Source organism: Pieris brassicae, chromosome 10 (genome assembly GCF_905147105.1).
Source record: "Pieris brassicae chromosome 10, ilPieBrab1.1, whole genome shotgun sequence".
NCBI lineage: Eukaryota > Metazoa > Arthropoda > Insecta > Lepidoptera > Pieridae > Pieris > Pieris brassicae.
The window spans coordinates 18,397,057-18,416,453 of record NC_059674.1 but is presented as its reverse complement, the minus strand read 5'-3'; the positions used below and the strand labels follow the sequence as shown (position 1 = coordinate 18,416,453).

Below are 19,397 nucleotides of genomic sequence, written 5' to 3'. Positions count from 1 at the left end.
TTATTTTCGAGTGATAAAAGACGATGTCTAGTTTCACCATTTTTCGCAAAAGTAAGAAGATGTAAAGGCTATCAATGTTGTTGCAATGCTTCCCTACTCACGTCGTCGTGCAAGCCAAAATTGATCTAATTCTTGAGCTAAAAATTCCAGTTGTAAAGTTTTAATGAGTTGATTGTAAGTATCATTTCGGAACTTGACAGCTGTAACAATATTTTCATCAAAGGGATTGAGAATCCACCTTTTCGATAAATCACTATTGTCATTTTTTTTGTCATTCAAGTCATTCAACTGAAAAATAAAGCAGTGCGTCCATTTCACTTGCGGCATAACATCGTTTAAATTTACTATCACGCCACTGTTGTACCCAGTTATCGCTTTCGCGCCATCAGTACATACCGCAATTCTTAATGTTTTTTTGTTCGACCAGGAAATGATTTACAAAAAAGCATATCTTCTTTAAGAGTTTTCACATTCATATAAAACAAAACATAAAAGTTCGATAGCTGTTGACTCGTCAAACTGAATGGCTTCACTTAATTTAACTTTTTCAATTATTTGGTTGTGAATATCGAGTATAAAATGAGGTTTTCCCATAAGTATGGGGCTTAGATTCCCTCGCAGTGCTACTAAGTTGAATGCATGAAGTGCTAGAATCTCATTACGGCTGGATTTCTTATAGCTATTTGTTGATTTTTCAGAACAAGTGTCTTACGCTCAAATAATTGTAACGGTCTGCCTTGTAAAGACGGGTGTCTGTTTTGCACACGCCGGATTAATTTTGAAAGCTTCATGGTTTCCACAGATAGGACTTCAAAACAAATAACACATTGTGGCTTGTGCAATAAATCTATATTTCAAACATGTGTCGTCGTATAACCTGATCTTTTCTTTAACATTTCACTAGACGTAGATGGAGTATTTCGTTTTATCATTGTCCATTTAGAATTAAATTTTTAACCCACCTTTTACAGTTTTCTATTTATAAGAAATAAACACTGCGTGAGCGAGATAAGATAGTTGTGGTATGTATTTGCTTCCCTATAGAGAAATCGCCCTAAAAATGTAAATAACAATGAAGCTCGGCCTCGCGTCCTTTGTTTTTATAACTAACGCAATTAACATGTACGAATCTGACCTAGCGTATGTGCCATGGGATGCGCAAGCGGCTTGTTTCACAAGTTTAAAACCAATGAAGGCTAATATAACGTAGGTTATATACGTATTATTATAATTTTACAGTGATATGGTTGCAAGACTGTTTACTATTTAGCTTATTCGTGATTCGTGACAGAAAAATGGTTGAGAAACGATTGTCTACACTTTATTCCTGCTACCTCATAAGTATCTCTAAGACCGACGGTAATATTGACATAATCTGTTGAATATTGCGGGAGAAAGTTTCTTGTTGGCAAAGATATCGCATTAGCTTCCTTTGGAACGTCAACTCTTCTAATTGAATTTATTAACATTTTCTTCTTCATAATATTTTAATCCACGAGTTGGTTCAATATAATTACTGTTTAAGATACTTGCTTTTAGTTTAAATACCTTTTAAAATCTTTCAACAATAGTTTTTAATTAAATTTTAGGTCTTGGCCTCAGATTTCTGTATCGATTCCATGATCATTTGACAATTTAATAGGCAAGTAGATCATTAGCCTGTGCCTGACACACACCGTCGACTTTTTAGGTCTATATCAAGACGGTCTCCTCACGATGTTTTCTTTGTATATGTATATGTTATGTATGTTCGAGTGAATGTTTAATACTCCCATAGACAGAGAGTCCATTGGTGCACTGCCGGGGGTTAAGCCTATGTCCTCAGGGATGAGGGTCGCACCATGTACCCAATAGGCCAACACATTCCATTGTTGATTTTGTTCCATTTTGATGCATGTTGATGGTATAGTTTTAAACACGTCGTGTAACCCTATCATACATATAAAGCAGCCCTTAAGATTTACGATTTTACGTATTGTTCTAGCTAAGTATAAAATGTTATGTTTAAATTTTGGAATCGCATCTTGTGTGTAAAAGAAAACTTTAACTTTCACGTTAATTAATCATTTTATATGCCAGTAGGCGATCAGGCTTCCCAGCCCGAAGTATTCTTGTGCAAATAGCGATACAGATAGCATAGTATATCACACTTCTTATCCACGCAGAGTTTTTACCCGCCATTAAGTGGTCTAAGATGTGATATCAGAAGAATAAGACACACATAATATACGTTTATTCAGTCACTTTAATTAGAGTCTGGAAATTCAAATCACATACAAAGTAAAAAGAAAATCCGTTGAAACTTTGTACTTTTAAGATCAACGACCCAAAAACTCAACAAAACCTTAAAGTGTTTCACTATATTAAAGAATAATTTATTTCTGTAGTGAACAGATTATATGGTTAAATCATTTATATTTTGGTGATTTGCATTGTGATGATACTATAATAAATTGACATAGCAAAAACTTTGTAAAAAATCAAACGTATGGCGAAAACTAACTTCACGGCGATAAATAGTTTCTTAAATTTAAAAGAATCTAACAATATGAGCTGTGATGGCCTAATGGCTGCAACACCATCGCTGAGGACGTAGTTTTGATGCCTGGCTATGAACGTTTAATACTCGCGCGAAAGCGCCCATAATAATAAATAATGTAATTCGTTAATGTTTATATTTATTCTATATCAATCATAATTCGAAACACCAAAAAAGTTTTGAGTTAATTGTATACTAGTACGATACTTTCAACGACATGGAATGGAAGATTTTTACCATACTTTGCACATATCACCCGTCGCGAACCAGTTTACCTGGACCAAATGGTTGTCATCGCGAGCCCACTATCATGATACTCACGGTTCTCCCAAACAAAGTGGAGACATATCACTAGCAGGGCAGCATGCACCTTAGTGACGCGACCTTCAGCAATAAAGAATATGGCTGAGAATATATTCGTTAAATTGTTATTTAAAAGCTTTACACACGTATTAGTATACTTAACTTGTAATTAAGTTTGTAGTCCCACAATCAGAGAGAACAACGAACGAAAAACAATAGAGACAAAAGCTCACTCAAGTAACTCCATACGATAATAAAGCCAGAAGATAGCCTCTCAATGCATTTTTACAAACGAGTTCCCCGAAAATTATACTACACTTTACAGCTTTTGTGGTAACGAAGTGCTTATCCAGACAAAATCATATTTTAAGACAGGGAAATTTAAAGTGCATTTTCACACTATATTTATTTTAAAAAGGCACACTAACGTCACATACAAACACCTACACATACATGTGCATCAATGACAAGTGTGCAGAACATTATAGGGAAATATTACAGTGATAAAAGAGAAAATAAATTATACAATAAAAATATAAGATAATAAACTGGATTAAGAAATACAAATATGCAATTTAATATATTTCTATTATTATTATGTGTAAAGGAAACAATTTTACTGTTTAAAATCTGAGATTTGTGTGTTTAGTCCTAGAAGGACTTGAGTCACACATTTCTGCATTTTAATATATGTAAATTATTTGAAACTAACTGCCCCCGCGAACTTCGTTTCGCCTTAATATGGTTTTTTTACTTAGCCTACCTTTTAAGTAAATACAACCAACCTGCTTAGTAGTTATCAACATATGGAACATTTTGCTTTGCAACCCCATTGAGTCTTTTCGCTTTCCAGAATATAAATCTAAATGAAAAAAAAAATTCTCTCCGTAATAAAATGAGCACAGCCATCTTTGAGTTTTGCGTTTGGCACCATACTTGCGATTCTTTTTCATTCATATCTATAGGAGTATCTATATAGTAAATTTAGTGTGTGCATTAGCAAGCTGCTCTAAATAACTAAATATTTGAGGTCGAGAGCCCACCAACTTTATGGATCCCTAAACCCTACAGTTGTATCCCAGTAAACCAGACCCCATAAGTGAACCAGAAGCGATAAAAGTATCTATTTTCATTTAGGAACCAATTTATTACTACCAAATGTGCAATTGAAATAAATTATAAATTTTTATTGTTGTTTTGGTTCACTATTTTGGCTATAATGGCTTACACATAAGATATAGATGTATACTATGACGGGCTTTTTTGGTGGACTATTTAAGATAAACATGTCCATCATATATTTAAGTTTAAATCTAGCGGTTTTGGTAGCGCACGCCATAATAGCGCGCAGTTTTTTTTTTTTCTTACTTACTTGACATTTTGAACAATTCACACAACATCTTTATAAATTGTAGCCTATGTGTTATTATGATGTATAAGCTGTGTTATTGTAAAGAGTAACAGACATCCATACTTACAATTTCACGTTTATAATTAGCATTATTAATATAGCATTGGTATAGTAACTTTGACCGTATTTTTCAATAGTATTGTAAACTGGTTTTAAAGTTGGTTGAAGTGTAATTTTACTTTACCTTATCTTTTGCATAATATTCATAATCTTTTTGTTTTTAATTTTGAATAATATTTATACATCAGTCTAATTGCAATATTTTAGCAAAATAACTCTTCTCCTTCCATCAAATTGTGTTTGCAGTGTAAAACTGTTCTAAGTCTATATAAACATAATTTTTACCCATTTACGATATTTTAATTAGTTAGTTTATAGTATGCATAAAGTTGCGTAATGGTTAAGTGTTTGATTCTCAACTCTGAGCCAGTGAGTTTTTCTACTAACAGTTTTTCCGACCGATGACACAGCCTAAATGTGTTTAACATAGAGTAGCAACCTCTATGTTAAATGCTTTCGTGGCTTTTTAATAAAACTCTTTAAAAAGGAAATTGAAATTAATTAAAAGCAGTAAATTAATGTGTACGAAATTATACGAGTACGTATATGCAGGGAAAGGAAATGAACCTCATTTTCAATTTTATCTTAATCCCAAGACAATCGTGGTAAGTGTGTTTTTAAGTCATTTATTCTCTGACACTGGTTTCAATTGTTTCATTCCCTTCCTAATTAGATATTGTGCTATTATCAAAATTCCCTTGATACTATCAAAATGTCGGTACTACGATTATTTTAGAATAATTCTTTTCGATTCATAATATTAAATTGAATGTAAAATATATTTAAAATAAGTAAATCCACAAATACGTTTTAAATGTACCTATGTTATAAGGAAATCCATTTTCAAAAGCTGATTTTGGAGAAAATTTTACAGTTCCTGAATCTGGAATATAAATCAATATCGATGAGTATCTTAATATCGCTTTTAGTTTCTAAGAAATTTCTATACAATTACGAAATTTAGTACACGTCTTTGGAAGCCTTAATAATTCCTTATACGAAGGATAAGGTATAATTTATATGATAATAAGAGATAATTTTGATGTCGTCATAAGATTTAAAAACAACGATTTGAATATCTAGCGTTTGCAATTTTACGATAAGAGATGCCGGATTAATAATTGAAATAATTTAACATAGAATCCTAGAATCGTCAAAATTACTAGTAACATTCCTGATAATACTGGTTTTAATCTTATTCGTCACGTGTCGGACTGAGCTGAAGAGATTATTCTGTCGTCGTATGATCAAATAAACTGTATCAACTAAAATGTAGTATTTTTGATAAGTTTTCTTAACATTTTCAATAGTGTAGATTTTTAATTTTTTAAATTATCAAAGTAAAAATAAACTATTTGAAAACTAATTATATTCTCCAAATATAATAAAGCTATTAATTCATATTGATACTACCCTAAGTATCCCTCAACTAATTTTAGTTAGTTTATTGCTATCTTTGATATATTATATATATAGTGGGATTAAAATGAGTTTATTGTTACCAATCCAGTTAATTTTTAAGTTCTTTATTAAATGTAAATAGAAATAAAGATATAAATATTTATCAATAAATAAAAAGTCTCTCAACGCCTTAGAACCGGCTTCCACTCGTTCTTCTGAATATTTTTAAATTCTCCAAAACAACATTAAGACTTACTAACAATATAAAAATAACAGTTAGATAATAAATATTACATAAGTCCAAATAATAACTAGAAATATATTTCCAGACCGTTACCATAGATCCGGTTCCCTTGACGAAGCGGCGGAAGACAGCAGTGACAATGGCGGAAGTACGCCCAAAAAGAAAACCGCGATTGAGGAACAATGGGAGAGGTCGGGAGGCTTCGAACTGACCTCCGTGGAACAGGAGACATATGAAAAGTACTTTTATGGAACTGAACATTGGAACTACTTCACAAATGATGAAGATCTTGGACCTGTGATATTGTCTATTAAGCAAGAAACTCTGAACAACAGGGACCAGTTTAGGTAAGTTTCTTATACCAGTAAGTTAAATGTTCTGTTAATAAAATCTACAGCCTTGATCAAGATTAGAGTAAAAAAATAAGGATTTATCCATCTATAGATTTCAACATTCATTATAATTATTTGTTAGCACACCCTCCTAGAAGATTTAATTTAAAGGATATTAACCTTCTAATCATGTAGTATATCATCTCATTCCTATCAAACACTCACATGTACCATTGTACTAATTAGTACAACATTGTACCCTTTGCAATATGCACGTGATTAACAAATTAATTTCGAACTAAACATACATATAATCGAACTAATAAAGCTTAAAAAACGTAGTTTAACAAAGCTGTTTTTATCATATTTTTTATAACATATATAAAATTACTTTTGTCTGCAATTATTTAGAAATTTTCTAAAAAACATATATATGATACATATACAGTTTATGGATATAAAACACCCAATCTCTAATATTAATTAATATGATTAAATTATTAAAACTAGAAATCTATTCTCAAATGAATGGTAATAATAATTTCCGCAGCATTCAGTGTTGAGTTTGGAACTGTGGGGAATGTTATGAATCTCCCAGCTGAGCTAAAAGGCGAGACCGGAATTTAATCAAGCGTATTTTAATTAAACAGATATTATAATAGGCTTTTATATCGTGTTGACGGTAGTGTAATAGTACTATCAATGTGTTTACAATAGATACTTCAAAAGACGCGCAAAGTCCATACGACTTTAATAACCTTGTTGACTTGATAGGAGAATAAAAAGACCTACCACACTGTAATAAAATAGAAGTCAATATGATAATTTGTTAAAAAGATTAACAAATATTTGTTGGAATAGCAAGCTGGCCAGTCTCTAATGATTGAAATTAAGCTAAACGGATAAACAAATGAAAACACGTGTTTTTCGAGTGGTTTTCAGTTGTCGTGTTCAACGAGATCTGTAAATAACGTTAATAAAATAAGTTCGTTTTATTTCTGTTAAAATCATTTTATTTATATGCATGCGTATACCAAAAATTATATTTCTAAATAGCGTTTTTTACGCCTTAAAATCTAAGAGGCTACTATTGATATAATCTATTAATTCACTCGTAAAAGAGCTATCCGTTTTAATTCCGAGGGTATGGAAATGGGGGTGAAGTTCTTGATTAACTATCATCACAACGCAGGTTGATTCGCCTCTTACGCCGGTCGTAAATACAGCCTCGAAGATACGGAAGCGAAATCCTTAACACGGAATTGTAATAGATAATTTGGTTAAAAATTCTTGTTCTGTGATGAAAATCTTGACAAAGGTAAATAATTTTTTTATACAAACTACGATAACGATAACAAGATCGTTCGGTTTCTATATTAATTGCGATTGGTGTTTGATACGAGTCGTCGAATTTTAAATGAGGCACATTTTACAGACGTTAGTAAGAAAACGTGTTAGCTAATATGTATTTTGCTCAAAATGAGGCAGAGGGAGGCAGGGGACGGGGGAAAGAGAAGGGACAAATAATTTCAATCTATAATATTTTCCTTTAGCACATCATACCATTTAGTTAATACTGTAAGTTGAGCTAGAAACATCGAGACTCATATATGTTCTTCTAAGTCTCAATACAATACGTTTTTTAACCCACGAAATTCAAACTTAAAGCTTATTCTCGTCTCTATATCTTTCCTTAGTCTAACACGCCTATTGCCTGTCCCTTGTAGAATTTCCAACGTAAAAATTCAATTAGTGTAATGTGACTCAAAAGGTGTAAAGTTGACGGTTTGCTCCGTCTACCATAATTTCCTGGCATCGTTAAATATTTCGTGACCCTGTTTTTGACGTTCTTATCAAAAAATATTTTTTTTTGGTCAATTAATTAATATAAATAATAAACGACACAAATATAAGAGTCTTTCCTCCAACTTCGATTTTATTGCCTTTGGAGTATAGACATAATAGTATAGTACAGAGTAAATATTGTTTAATTGTATATTTAATAATACATATATAAAAAAATACAAATTTCCACTTATTATACCAACTACCAAACTACTTACTTGTTGAGCAGTGTAGGTATAGTGGCTACAACGTGCTACTCTCATCCCTGAGGTCGTAGCTTCGCTCCCCGGCACCATTGGAGTTTCTATGTGCGTATTTAACATTCGCTCGAACGGTGAAGAAAACATCGTGACTAAGCAGGTGTTAGACCAAAAATGTCGACGTGCAACGGTGTGTGGGTTAGATTGACATGACCATGAAATAGATTCAGAGGTCTGAGGCCCAGACCTCAAAATGGTTGTACTGATTTATTTTAGTTTTACCAAACTACTACCATATCATAACTTGAGTAAATGTATAATGTATTCTAATATATAAAAAATGTGAATCGTGTCATATGTCTTAAATATATCACCAAGCACATTTTGTTTTTGAATTATTTGATCAAAAATGTTTCAAGTTTGTGTACGTGATTTATCGTAATGTGACTTATAATACATACGGATATACTTTGCCTTGGGTTTTCTACTTCGATGTCAAAATTTGAAACGTTAAAAGTATAAAACTTATTGAGTCAAATATTAACATTATTTTATAAGAGATTGCTGATTAAAGTTAAATATAAACTTTAAAGAAAATTAAGTTAAATAATAGTAATTATTAGCCATAGTATAAAATTAGGAAATTTTTGAGATTTGCATGTTGCGTAAAAGAATACCATTGGTGCTACAACCTTTTAGGTCTGGGAATTTCCCTTCATCTTCCATTACTTTACATTATCTGTTTCGTGATTATTCATTGTTGTAATAGGCAAGTAGCTGATCAGAGTTCAGTGCCTAACACACACATCCGAGTATAAATGCGCAAATTGACGCCGTTGTTTCACAGCTGGGGATCGAACCTACGACGTAAGAGATAGGAGTCATACGGTAAACCACAAACACAGCTATATTATTGTATATTTTTTTATTGTTATTATTAAATGTTACGTGTTAAGGTTTATTTACAATATTTTAGATTCCATTGCAAATCCATTTCATATTCATGACTGCAAACGTACAAAGATATTGCATTTGTCGTTATTAAATATCTTATAAAGTTCTGTACTCAATACGCTACATATGTTTTAAACTATCTACATTATATTTCTTTTTATCCAATACAAGCGAATAAATAACAAATTGTATAGTAATAATAATAATAATCTTTATTTCTTCTCTCACATATACATAAATAGAAGGTTATTATGATTAAACTAAGATGATAACATTTGGAAGTGTATGTGAGAGACTGGTCTCTGTAACAGGAGACCTGAGTGACAGATAGCCAGCCTCTCCACCACCGGGCCGGAACACGTACAATCAGGTCATTGTCATAAGATACAACGTCTTCAGCCAATATGAACCATTTTTTTTTACATATTTCGATAGTGGGTAAATGTTAATTTTTTCATTTAATTTATTATACAGGTAACAGCCTAGGAAACCAAAGAATCTTTGCGAGAAAGAAATATATATTACATAGTGAGGTAACCGTATTATTACTTTGTTGTAGATGCCATTTGCTGATTTCTTTAATAATAATAAATTTAAAAACGCTAAAAGACGAGTAACGAAATACCGCGAATATTTTAATATAATATACTTCATAGAATGTGAACACGTAAATATCTGTTTTTGCATAGAGAGCTCTCGAAATTCCCCAAATGCCGTCGTTTTCAGGTATTTTCATTACTCTCTGTCATAGCGAAACTAAAAAGGAGCAAAAGCCGACTTTAATTTAAGCAAGAGATTTTCATAAATTCATCAAGTTATTTAAATTAATGTGTCTTACAAACTCTCCTTAGAACAGATACGCGAGTTTTGATGTTCTTAACATTCATTAAATTATCTTACTTCGTACAAGATATAGAACGCTGTTGGATATTGTGTATGTGTGTGGATGTGTGTATGTGTGTGTGGATATATGTGTTCTTCTATTGTATCTTATGACAATGACCTGATTGTACGTGTTCCGGCCCTGTGGTGGAGAGGCTGGCTATCTGTCACTCAGGTCTCCTGTTACAGAGACCAGTCTCTCACATACACTTCCAAATGTTATCATCTTAGTTTAATCATAATAACCTGCTATGTATGTGTATGTGAGAGAAGAAATAAAGATTATTATTATTATATTATGTTTAAAATATGTCGACTTGTCTTAGTATATAATATAAACAGTGTACAGAGCCGACTCTCATCCCTGTATCTTTCTTTCAATGTGCGCATATAACATTAACTACGGCTTGCCTTAGACCCAAAGTTTCGACAGCGTGTGTCAGGCACCTTCTCTATTCAATCCAGAAATCTGATGCCCAGATTTATTATGTATACCCACGGAAAGCGTTCAAAGTTTTATTTAATTCTAAATTTATTCTTACGATAAGGAATTGCAAATCAGTTTGAGGACTAATAAAATCTCGTATATCGTAAGTAAGACCAATATAAAGTTGTACAAATCTAAAAGCTTACATTGTAAATAAGATTTACTTCAACGAACGACAAATAAAGCTCTAATTTGTTTCTTGTTTGCGGTCGGTGAAGTCCATTTGAAATCCAACTTTCGCTAAACTAATCCACTTTGTTTACGCCAAATGACCAATATGTGCTGTTTAGCGGCCTTCTTTAGCTAAACAATAAGCATGATAGAGTATTGTTATCGGAGAAAGTTTAGGAAAATTTATTTAATAAGAACTGAAACAACAACAACGTTAAAATATACAAGAAAATATGACTTCACAAATTATATTAGAACATAAAAATTTCAAACAAGCAAACAGAAAAACTAATTAGAAACTTAAACCTCAATAAGAGCGTGATACACAAAATTACGGTAAGTTGGATTGTTGTAAAATATATATATAACATATTCGCTGGAGCATTAACTGCTGAGACTGAGGACAATAACTAGAAATGATAATAGAAGAGTTTCCGTTGATCTATTTAAAAACTTCTTTGGGAAAAGAAAGTTAAAATTTATCGCTTAGGTTAAGTTTATGTAAATGGATGTTTTTGGTTTGTGAATAAATATTATTTATTTTAAAACTGGTCAAGCCACTTCTTCCAATTACGTGTTTGAAAAGTTTGTCTATTATTCATTTAAAGCAAAGCTGGATTGTTTTGAGCATTGCGACAGATAATTTAATTCGGCTCCCACATATATGCTTACGATGTAAATCTTTTCAGGATTTTAGTTCGAGCAATAAGTTACACAGTGCATGGTTTGATCCCGGCATCATGTGTGTTCGCGGACCGGTACAATCGTGAAGAAGTCGTGAGGTCTCTGGGAAAGGAGGTTAATATAAACCCACCACTTATGCTGGGACAGCTGCCCGACACACCTGAGGAATTATTGAAACTCGATCAGGTTAGTTATTATAAGATAGACTTGGAGCAATATAATAAATAAATCGGGCGTTACAACCTTTTTAGGTCTGGGCCTCAGATTTCTGTATCTGCTTCATGATCATTTGTCTAATAGGCAAGTATGTCATCAGCCTCCTGTGCCTGACACCCACCGTCGTCTTTTTTGCCAAAGGCAAGCCGGTTTCCTCACCATGTTTTCCTTCACCGTTAAGCGAATGTTAAATTCGCAAATAGATAGTCCATTGGTGCATTGCCAGGGATCGAACCCATGACCTTAGGGATATGAGTTGCACGCTGAAGCCACTAGGCCAAAACTGCTCAACAACAACAAGAGTAACATAATATTATGAGTAATAAGTTATTGACTTATGGTTTTTGGATTACATGATTTTTATTAGGATTAAGATTAATTAAGTATGATTATAGCAATGATATATACAAAATAGAGAGAGATGAAGCCAATTGAAGTCGTATACTCAATAAGAGGTCCGTGGTAAAAAATTGTATTAAATTTTAACTGTGTCTTTTGTAAAGGGTGAATGTTTCAAGAAATAAATGAAGCTTAATTGTTATTATTATTAATAGTCATTTATTATATAATAGTTAAGAACAAAAAATGTATTTAGTATTGTCTTTTGTTTTGTTTTTTTTAATTATAATTGATTTGACACAGTTTAATATTTCTTAATAATCTTGAGAAGTTTGACGTACATATATTCACGATTTCAACTTTCCTAATAACTCACCAATGCACTATTTAATCTTTACTATATAAATCTGCATCTAATATTTAAGGAACATTTACTCAAATATAGGGTCAGTATTATTCCAGCATCCGATTGTTTACTCTCCTTTCACCTATTATCACCTACACACAAAATACACACGCATTTTATTTACAGTTCTACACGCAACAATACTCGATTTTGTGAAATGTAAAATTTACATGCCTAGGCTAATTTTACCCACATCAAATACTGTCTATAAATTTAAAGCGCCATTTGCAAACAAAGGCCTCCATAGACAGCGAATGATATATGTGTTATCATTTATTATTCTCATCACATAACGATGGAGTCTTTATAATTTTGAATGTAAAGCTTTATTCACTCTTTAATTAGTAATATATCTGCTTAACCACCTCGGTTGTCTAACGCACTTCCGCCATCAGAGCCTACAAAGAGACTTATTAAGAACGTGAAGTCAATATCAAGTTGCTCTTTGCAGAACTATTGAATAATACAATCTGTTACAAATTGAACCCTTTCTAAATCACAAATAAATTAGCCCGGGTAATCCGAGCCGATTGTTTTTTCGATTTCCAATCACCGAATAAATATCCTCGCTCTCAGTCGTGAAACATTAATGAGGGCCGTTAAGGGAGGCTTACCCTGGGAGACCTCAGCTCAATCTAATCACACTAATGAACAAGTTTTAAACAAGACACAGCTGGAATCTTACTTCTTATCTATTACAAAATTCGCCTTATATTTCCTTCAAGTTTTAATCTTAATTAATTTTTTTATTATAAAGCTAATCGCATATACGTACGTTATTTTTTCTACATCTTTTGTATAAATAATTATGCAGTCCTTTATTATTATTTTCCAAAGTCAAATTGGCTTCGTAATTAATAATCATACTCATGGTCACTTATGCCTAGTAACTTAATTCACAACCCATTTATTTGACTTTTGCGTATACAGTTTTGAACTTTCTCAGATTTTTATTTTTTTAATCTGCTTCCTATTGCATCAAATACATTGAATATAAGTACTTAGAGTGTGGGCAGAAAGAGAGTACAAGGGAATTGAGATGTCGCAGCATTGCTAAATTATAGCTCATTTTATATTTTATATTTAGTATTTAATTTTGGGGAATAAATGAACAAGATGCGTGACAAATAAAAATTATTTTAGTTCACAAAACTGCCATTTCCGCACGGACTTTGAAATTTAAAAATGTTTGCCTAACGACAGTAAGGAGGTCTGTATTTGAAGTCCACCTCTATCGTAAAAGTTAGCATGTAAATGTATTTCTTATTTCGAAAATGGACTAAATTCATGAGCATGTATTTTAAAAGCCACAACAAAAGAAGAATTTAACTTTGTACACTTTCAACCCTAGGATACGTTGAAACAAGCATGATATTGGAAATAAAAGTCCTGATTCTAGTCTTTAAAACATACCGTAATTGAAGTGAATAGATACCTCTTTCGCGTAACCCAAAAAGCTTTTGTGTGAAGTTTGTTCGATCCAGTGAACTGCCAATTTTCATTAAGGCCCGTCAGAGGTATAAGTCTGAAGTTTGGTCCTGTCCGTCCTTTTGAATTAACTGAAATGCCAGCTTTCATGAATACAACGGCTTATGCGAGATGGTATCTTAATAGTATTGAAATCACACGTTCGGAATTTAAACTATTCATCAAGCTAAACAAAGGTTTTGTATCGAGTTACATTTACTTTAAAGGCGTTATTATCTTAGTATTAACATTTATATTTCTATTTTTGTACTGAAATCAGATTTAAGGGCAATAACAAAAGTATGCTATGAATCCGAATAAGTGTTTGACTATAAAAGTTTACGTAATGTAGATTAATTGTCTAAATCTCTATAAAGCTCCAAAATTGAAAAGACAAATGATCGAAAGTTTATTTTCTTTTTCGCAAAAGCTCGGATACTCGAGCGAGTAATTCGATTCTGAAACTTAAGTTTTCCTTCGTGTTCCATATATTTTGTGGATTATAACTCTTGATGTAATGAAATTAGGAACCAATTCCATTACAGACATGGCCTAATGGTTGTTGCTCTAAGTTTACATGTGCTTCATTATTTACGTTACTGAATCAGTAATTTGATAAAGGTTTATTCGAAAATGGTAACTTGGTCCTTTATTTTTCCTGATAATTTTCTTATGTCGTGTAATAATAATCTAACTGCGGTCATTAGGTTTTCATTTGAGTTTTCTGCCTGTCAATTATATTTTTTTAATTTATACGCTTTTTCTTTCTCGATACTCCATGTAAAGAAAACACAACCGTTGGATCGCGGTTGATCTACAGTTTCTTTAGTTTAACATGCGTTGACACGCCTTTTTTTTCTTCTTGTTTATGGCTTTTATTTATGCCAATTTCTGGGCACAAGGTACTTCGCCAGTGTCGTGTAGATAGAGAAGACACGAAGGAGATTGATCGGTAAAAATAATAATTAAGTTAATTTTGAATATACACAAAAAAAAATTGTTGAAATTGGATTGTTAGCTTTGAGACAGCACAGACAACACAAATAAGAGTAAAAGCATTATTAAATACTGTTTACTATTTATGAATAATTTATATATATTACACTTTAATTCTATTGCTTTCTATATATTTACATAAAGATCTACAATATGGACTAAACACTTGACACGCCTTATGATACGTCATAATATTACAGCTAATTAAAATGTCATCCCATCCTGTTTCCATCATCGGATAGGCAAGTTTTGATTACGTTTATAGAAAAGACACGATTCGATGATATTCATATTTACTATTTGTGCTTTCATAAAATAAACGTAAAAAAACAAAAAGCTTTACGTCTATTAAATATCGCATTGGAACCACCGAGTCGAAACCTGTCTCAATTTATTATTGACGGACACTAGGGTTGCTCTGATTCGACCTCAAGTTGATATCATTTTATATTTTTCCCAGTACCAACCTTATGTTGAATGTTTTATGATATCAAAATATAGTCTATATAAAATGTGAATGGGTACAAACGTAGAATAATAATCTTTAGTCTAAACAATAAACTAAGCAAATTAGTAACAACTTCATAAAGAGCAACCGTATATAATATGGCATATTGCCAGGTGCATCATTTACTACATAAGACGGATTTTAAATATATACAGCGTTCATAAAAATAACCTTTTATTGTTTTAACGTTTAATAAAGCGTATACAGACTAATATCTTTAAGTTCCTGAATGAAACTAGCATACTTAAGTTGAGACGGAGTACCTAATCGTGTAATAAAAAGTACATCAAAGTAGTCGGGGGCAAAGAAATATGTGTGCTTTATTAAGTAGAAAGTCGTAAACTGTTCTCTCATCAGACAGTGAACTACCCTTGTCTGACACTATTACAGTATTAACTAGTGTTTTACAACGTTACTATATGCTTAATTTTTAACGCATATAACGACTAACTTGTACGGTATATCAGTTTTAATTGTATTATAATAATAACTACAATGATACCATTACAACCATTTAAATGTAATTAGTCTTACAACCAGTTGACCATTTTAGTAAACGATATGTAAATACGATAATCAACATTAATTTAATTATTTAACAATCAAATTTAAAGTGAAGTAAATGAAAACAAACTTAAAAAGAATGGTCCCTATGGCAGTCTAACCTTACGCTGGCAGTGATTCCTCGCTGTATTGGAATACTTATTCGTTGAGCGAGGAAAGCACCAGCTCTGGGGTCACCAGTAGTGGTATGTACCATGCGCTAACCTTAATCATTGAATAGCATCTGTGGACTTGAACCCCACGGCCCAGGAGTCTCGATACCACAGGGAAAAAAGTCGTAGTTGGAGGAGTTGAAAAATATTTGTGCCATTTATTATTTTCCGCTTTTTTGCTTATTCGAGGGAGGTGAGACGGGGATAACGTGTCTATACAAGTAGCATCCCATACCCGTCCCAACTCTGGCGATTTCTGTTGAGTCAAAAATGGCTTATAATTATATTTTTTACATACAGTTGGTTTCCATTATATCTTTGGTTAGCTTGAGTTCTTAGTAACAAATGGTGGCTTTGAAATATGAAATAGTAATGACGCATCAGACCGGGTTCTAGCGGATTCTATCGGGATGTGAAAGTTTTTTAATTAAGCCTGCACCTCCGTCTACGCGCACGCTTGTCTTCTTTAATATATATCTCTATACTCAGCCTGTGGCCCCAAGTTTGCCTTTTTGAACATTGAAAGACTCAAATCAAAGAATAAATAAACACTAAGGGGGCAATGTAATAAAAAAATAAATTAAATAAGGCAAGAAGTGCCAAATTTCATTGTATATAAAGTTAATAAGGGACATGAAGTTAAGAGTGAAATTACATAGGCTTGGGGATACAATTCCAGTACAAAGGGGTGCTAGGCAGGTTCACCCGTCTTTGAGGGAGAGGTCTGGGGGTGACCGTAGACTGATCGGTGGTTCAAGGCTGGGGTCTTGACCTCGAGTGGCCCGGAACCGTAGGTCTTGAATGAACTCTGTATGTCGGATATAAGCCGGGTCTCTTGGGTAGAATGCCTGGTGAACCCCGAGGGCCCATCTTAAGGGCGTGTGAAGGGCTGAAGTGTTTTTAGTGGGTGGGATCTCGCTATCCCTCTGTATAGCAGAGGGATTTGAGTGTAGACCCAGCCCCACAGTCCCCGCGTCATGCTCGTCATCCTTGGCGCGGGCCTGCGTAAGCGCATTTTCAACTCATAAAAAAAATTTACCATACAACATGTGTTGTAAAACGGCTTACAATAGACTGAGGCAGCCATCAGGGTGGCGGGTAATTTTCTTTTTTTACTAAAATTTTTTGATGACATTATTTTTTTTTTCAACAAATATATAGAATAGCGATCTGTTGGATATTTTTCAGTAACCGTTACCCACTAACAATATTCTTATGGATGCAGAAATTTTGCCATGTCTTACCATTGGTTGGTAGACTTGCTATTTTGATTTGAAAACTCAACACAAAGAAAAATGGAGATAAGTTACCTTGGAATCAAGAAAAAGAATACAGATGATGAAGCACTAACTTTATTTTTCTCTTCAAAGAACATGGAAATGGGCTGGACCAGTGGGCGGGTTCAACGATAACAGGTGGACACAAAGACTGGTAAAATGGACGGGGCCTGGAGATAGTAAAAAATAGAAAATTTTGGAAAGCCTTAGAGGAGGCTTTTACGTGGGGTCCATAATATAATCACAACATTTTATGATATTACTTACTATATTTTTTTATTGGAATCATCAATCATTTGTATGTGCAATAATTTATATTTCAACTCCTATGGGTATTAAACACTATTAATTAAATATTAATAGCTTATACTATGCACAAGGTTATTAACCTTCTATAGTCTTAATTCGAAGTCTGAATTTTCATTAAATATTAATTAGTATTAGCTTGTCTAAAACTAATACTTAATTTCATTAAAATGTAATGTATGAAATACAGAAATGGAAATCGAAAACTTCTCTTTTTGGTTAATTTGTCATTTATATTCGTCTTTTGATATTAGGAGTACTCGTAATATACAACATTAGGAAATCAATAATAAATATAGTTGAGTATTTTGTTAAGCTTCAAATGATTTAATGTACACCGAAAACCGTTTTATACAATAAAACAAATGACATATAATGAAAAATAATTTTTTATATTTAGTACATCTCAATCACCATGAGATAAAAGACTATAAACGAATCATATATTTTTTTGTTCTCATTGATTTAGACAAAAGTTAGTTTTCTTTAAGTTAATCCCATCCAGAGTGTTTCTGCTTACTGGTTAACTGTTTTAACTGTGTGTTAACAGCAGACCTTGGGTATGGATATAATATCTTCATTTGACCCAGAAGTCTCCATCAGTTTGTCATTAAACAACAAGGTTGAAGAATCTTTTCAGTGATATAATGAAGGGTGTCTCTCGAGACTCGAGACCAAACGCTACTTTGGACGAGACGCGGAAATAGATTGCCTCCATCGTAATTATCTGATAAATTAGCTGCTCCGTCGCCTTAATTACTGAGAAATAAGGCTATTAAAGATTATTGTAAACTTATTTAAGCCCGAGAGGTTCTTTTCGTGATTTACATTATAAAGTTGAACGAAATTGTGTTTTAAGAAGTCTTCCTCTACAAGGATTACCCAATTTTGTTTAATATTGAATAAATAACCAAAAAATATTGAAATAGGCATATACGTCTACGTCTATAATACGTCTTTTCTATTAATCTACAAGTCAATTTACTTGGGTTAAGCTTAAACAGAGACTGACACTTACAGGTGCACTATAATATTTCCTCAGGAGATATTATAGTGCACCTGTGTGCGCAGTAAATACAATCAGGTTAACTTTGTCATTTGTGTCAGCGAATGTGATATAATGCCATATAACTTGATTAGAAATTGTCGATTGACGTTGAAAACAATGATTTGCCACTTGGCTTACAGGGGCATACTTGCAAATTTCCTACGTCGGATCTGATGCGGCCCTTGTCAGAGAGTGTTGCGGAGTATCACGTCTCTAGAATATTATATATTAGGTCCTTACATATGAAATTGGCGTTTTGTATGGGAAGAACAAAAAGTCGAATATTTTTAAATAATCAAAGTATGAACCATTGTTTTCTATGCACTTTTGCCATCTCATAGGTAGTTCATTGATCCCTTTACTAAAGAAACCAGTCGGACGGGAATCAATAAAATCTGTGAAGGCGATTTCGACTGCCCCATCAGAGTTAAATTTTTTCCCTTGCAAGAAGTTGTCCAAATTTCGAAAAAAATGGTAATCTGTTGGAGCAAGGTCCGGGGAGTAGACATTCCAATTGAAGCTCTTCTAATTTGGTAGCCATCTGTTGTGCAGTGTGTGGTCTAGCGTTGTCGTGAAGTGGCAGTGGCGTGGAGCGATTGACCAGC

General features: G+C 32.9%; 1 protein-coding gene across 1 annotated transcript in view; it reads left to right on the top strand.

The window, feature by feature from the left end:
• Positions 1 to 19,397, top strand: part of LOC123715679 — a 47,291-nt gene that overhangs the window by 17,531 nt on the left and 10,363 nt on the right. Inside the window, exons 5-6 of the mRNA XM_045670902.1 lie at positions 6,044 to 6,305; positions 11,519 to 11,699. Of these exons, the coding sequence (XP_045526858.1) occupies positions 6,044 to 6,305; positions 11,519 to 11,699 (443 nt within the window). The remainder of the gene's footprint in view (positions 1 to 6,043; positions 6,306 to 11,518; positions 11,700 to 19,397) is intronic.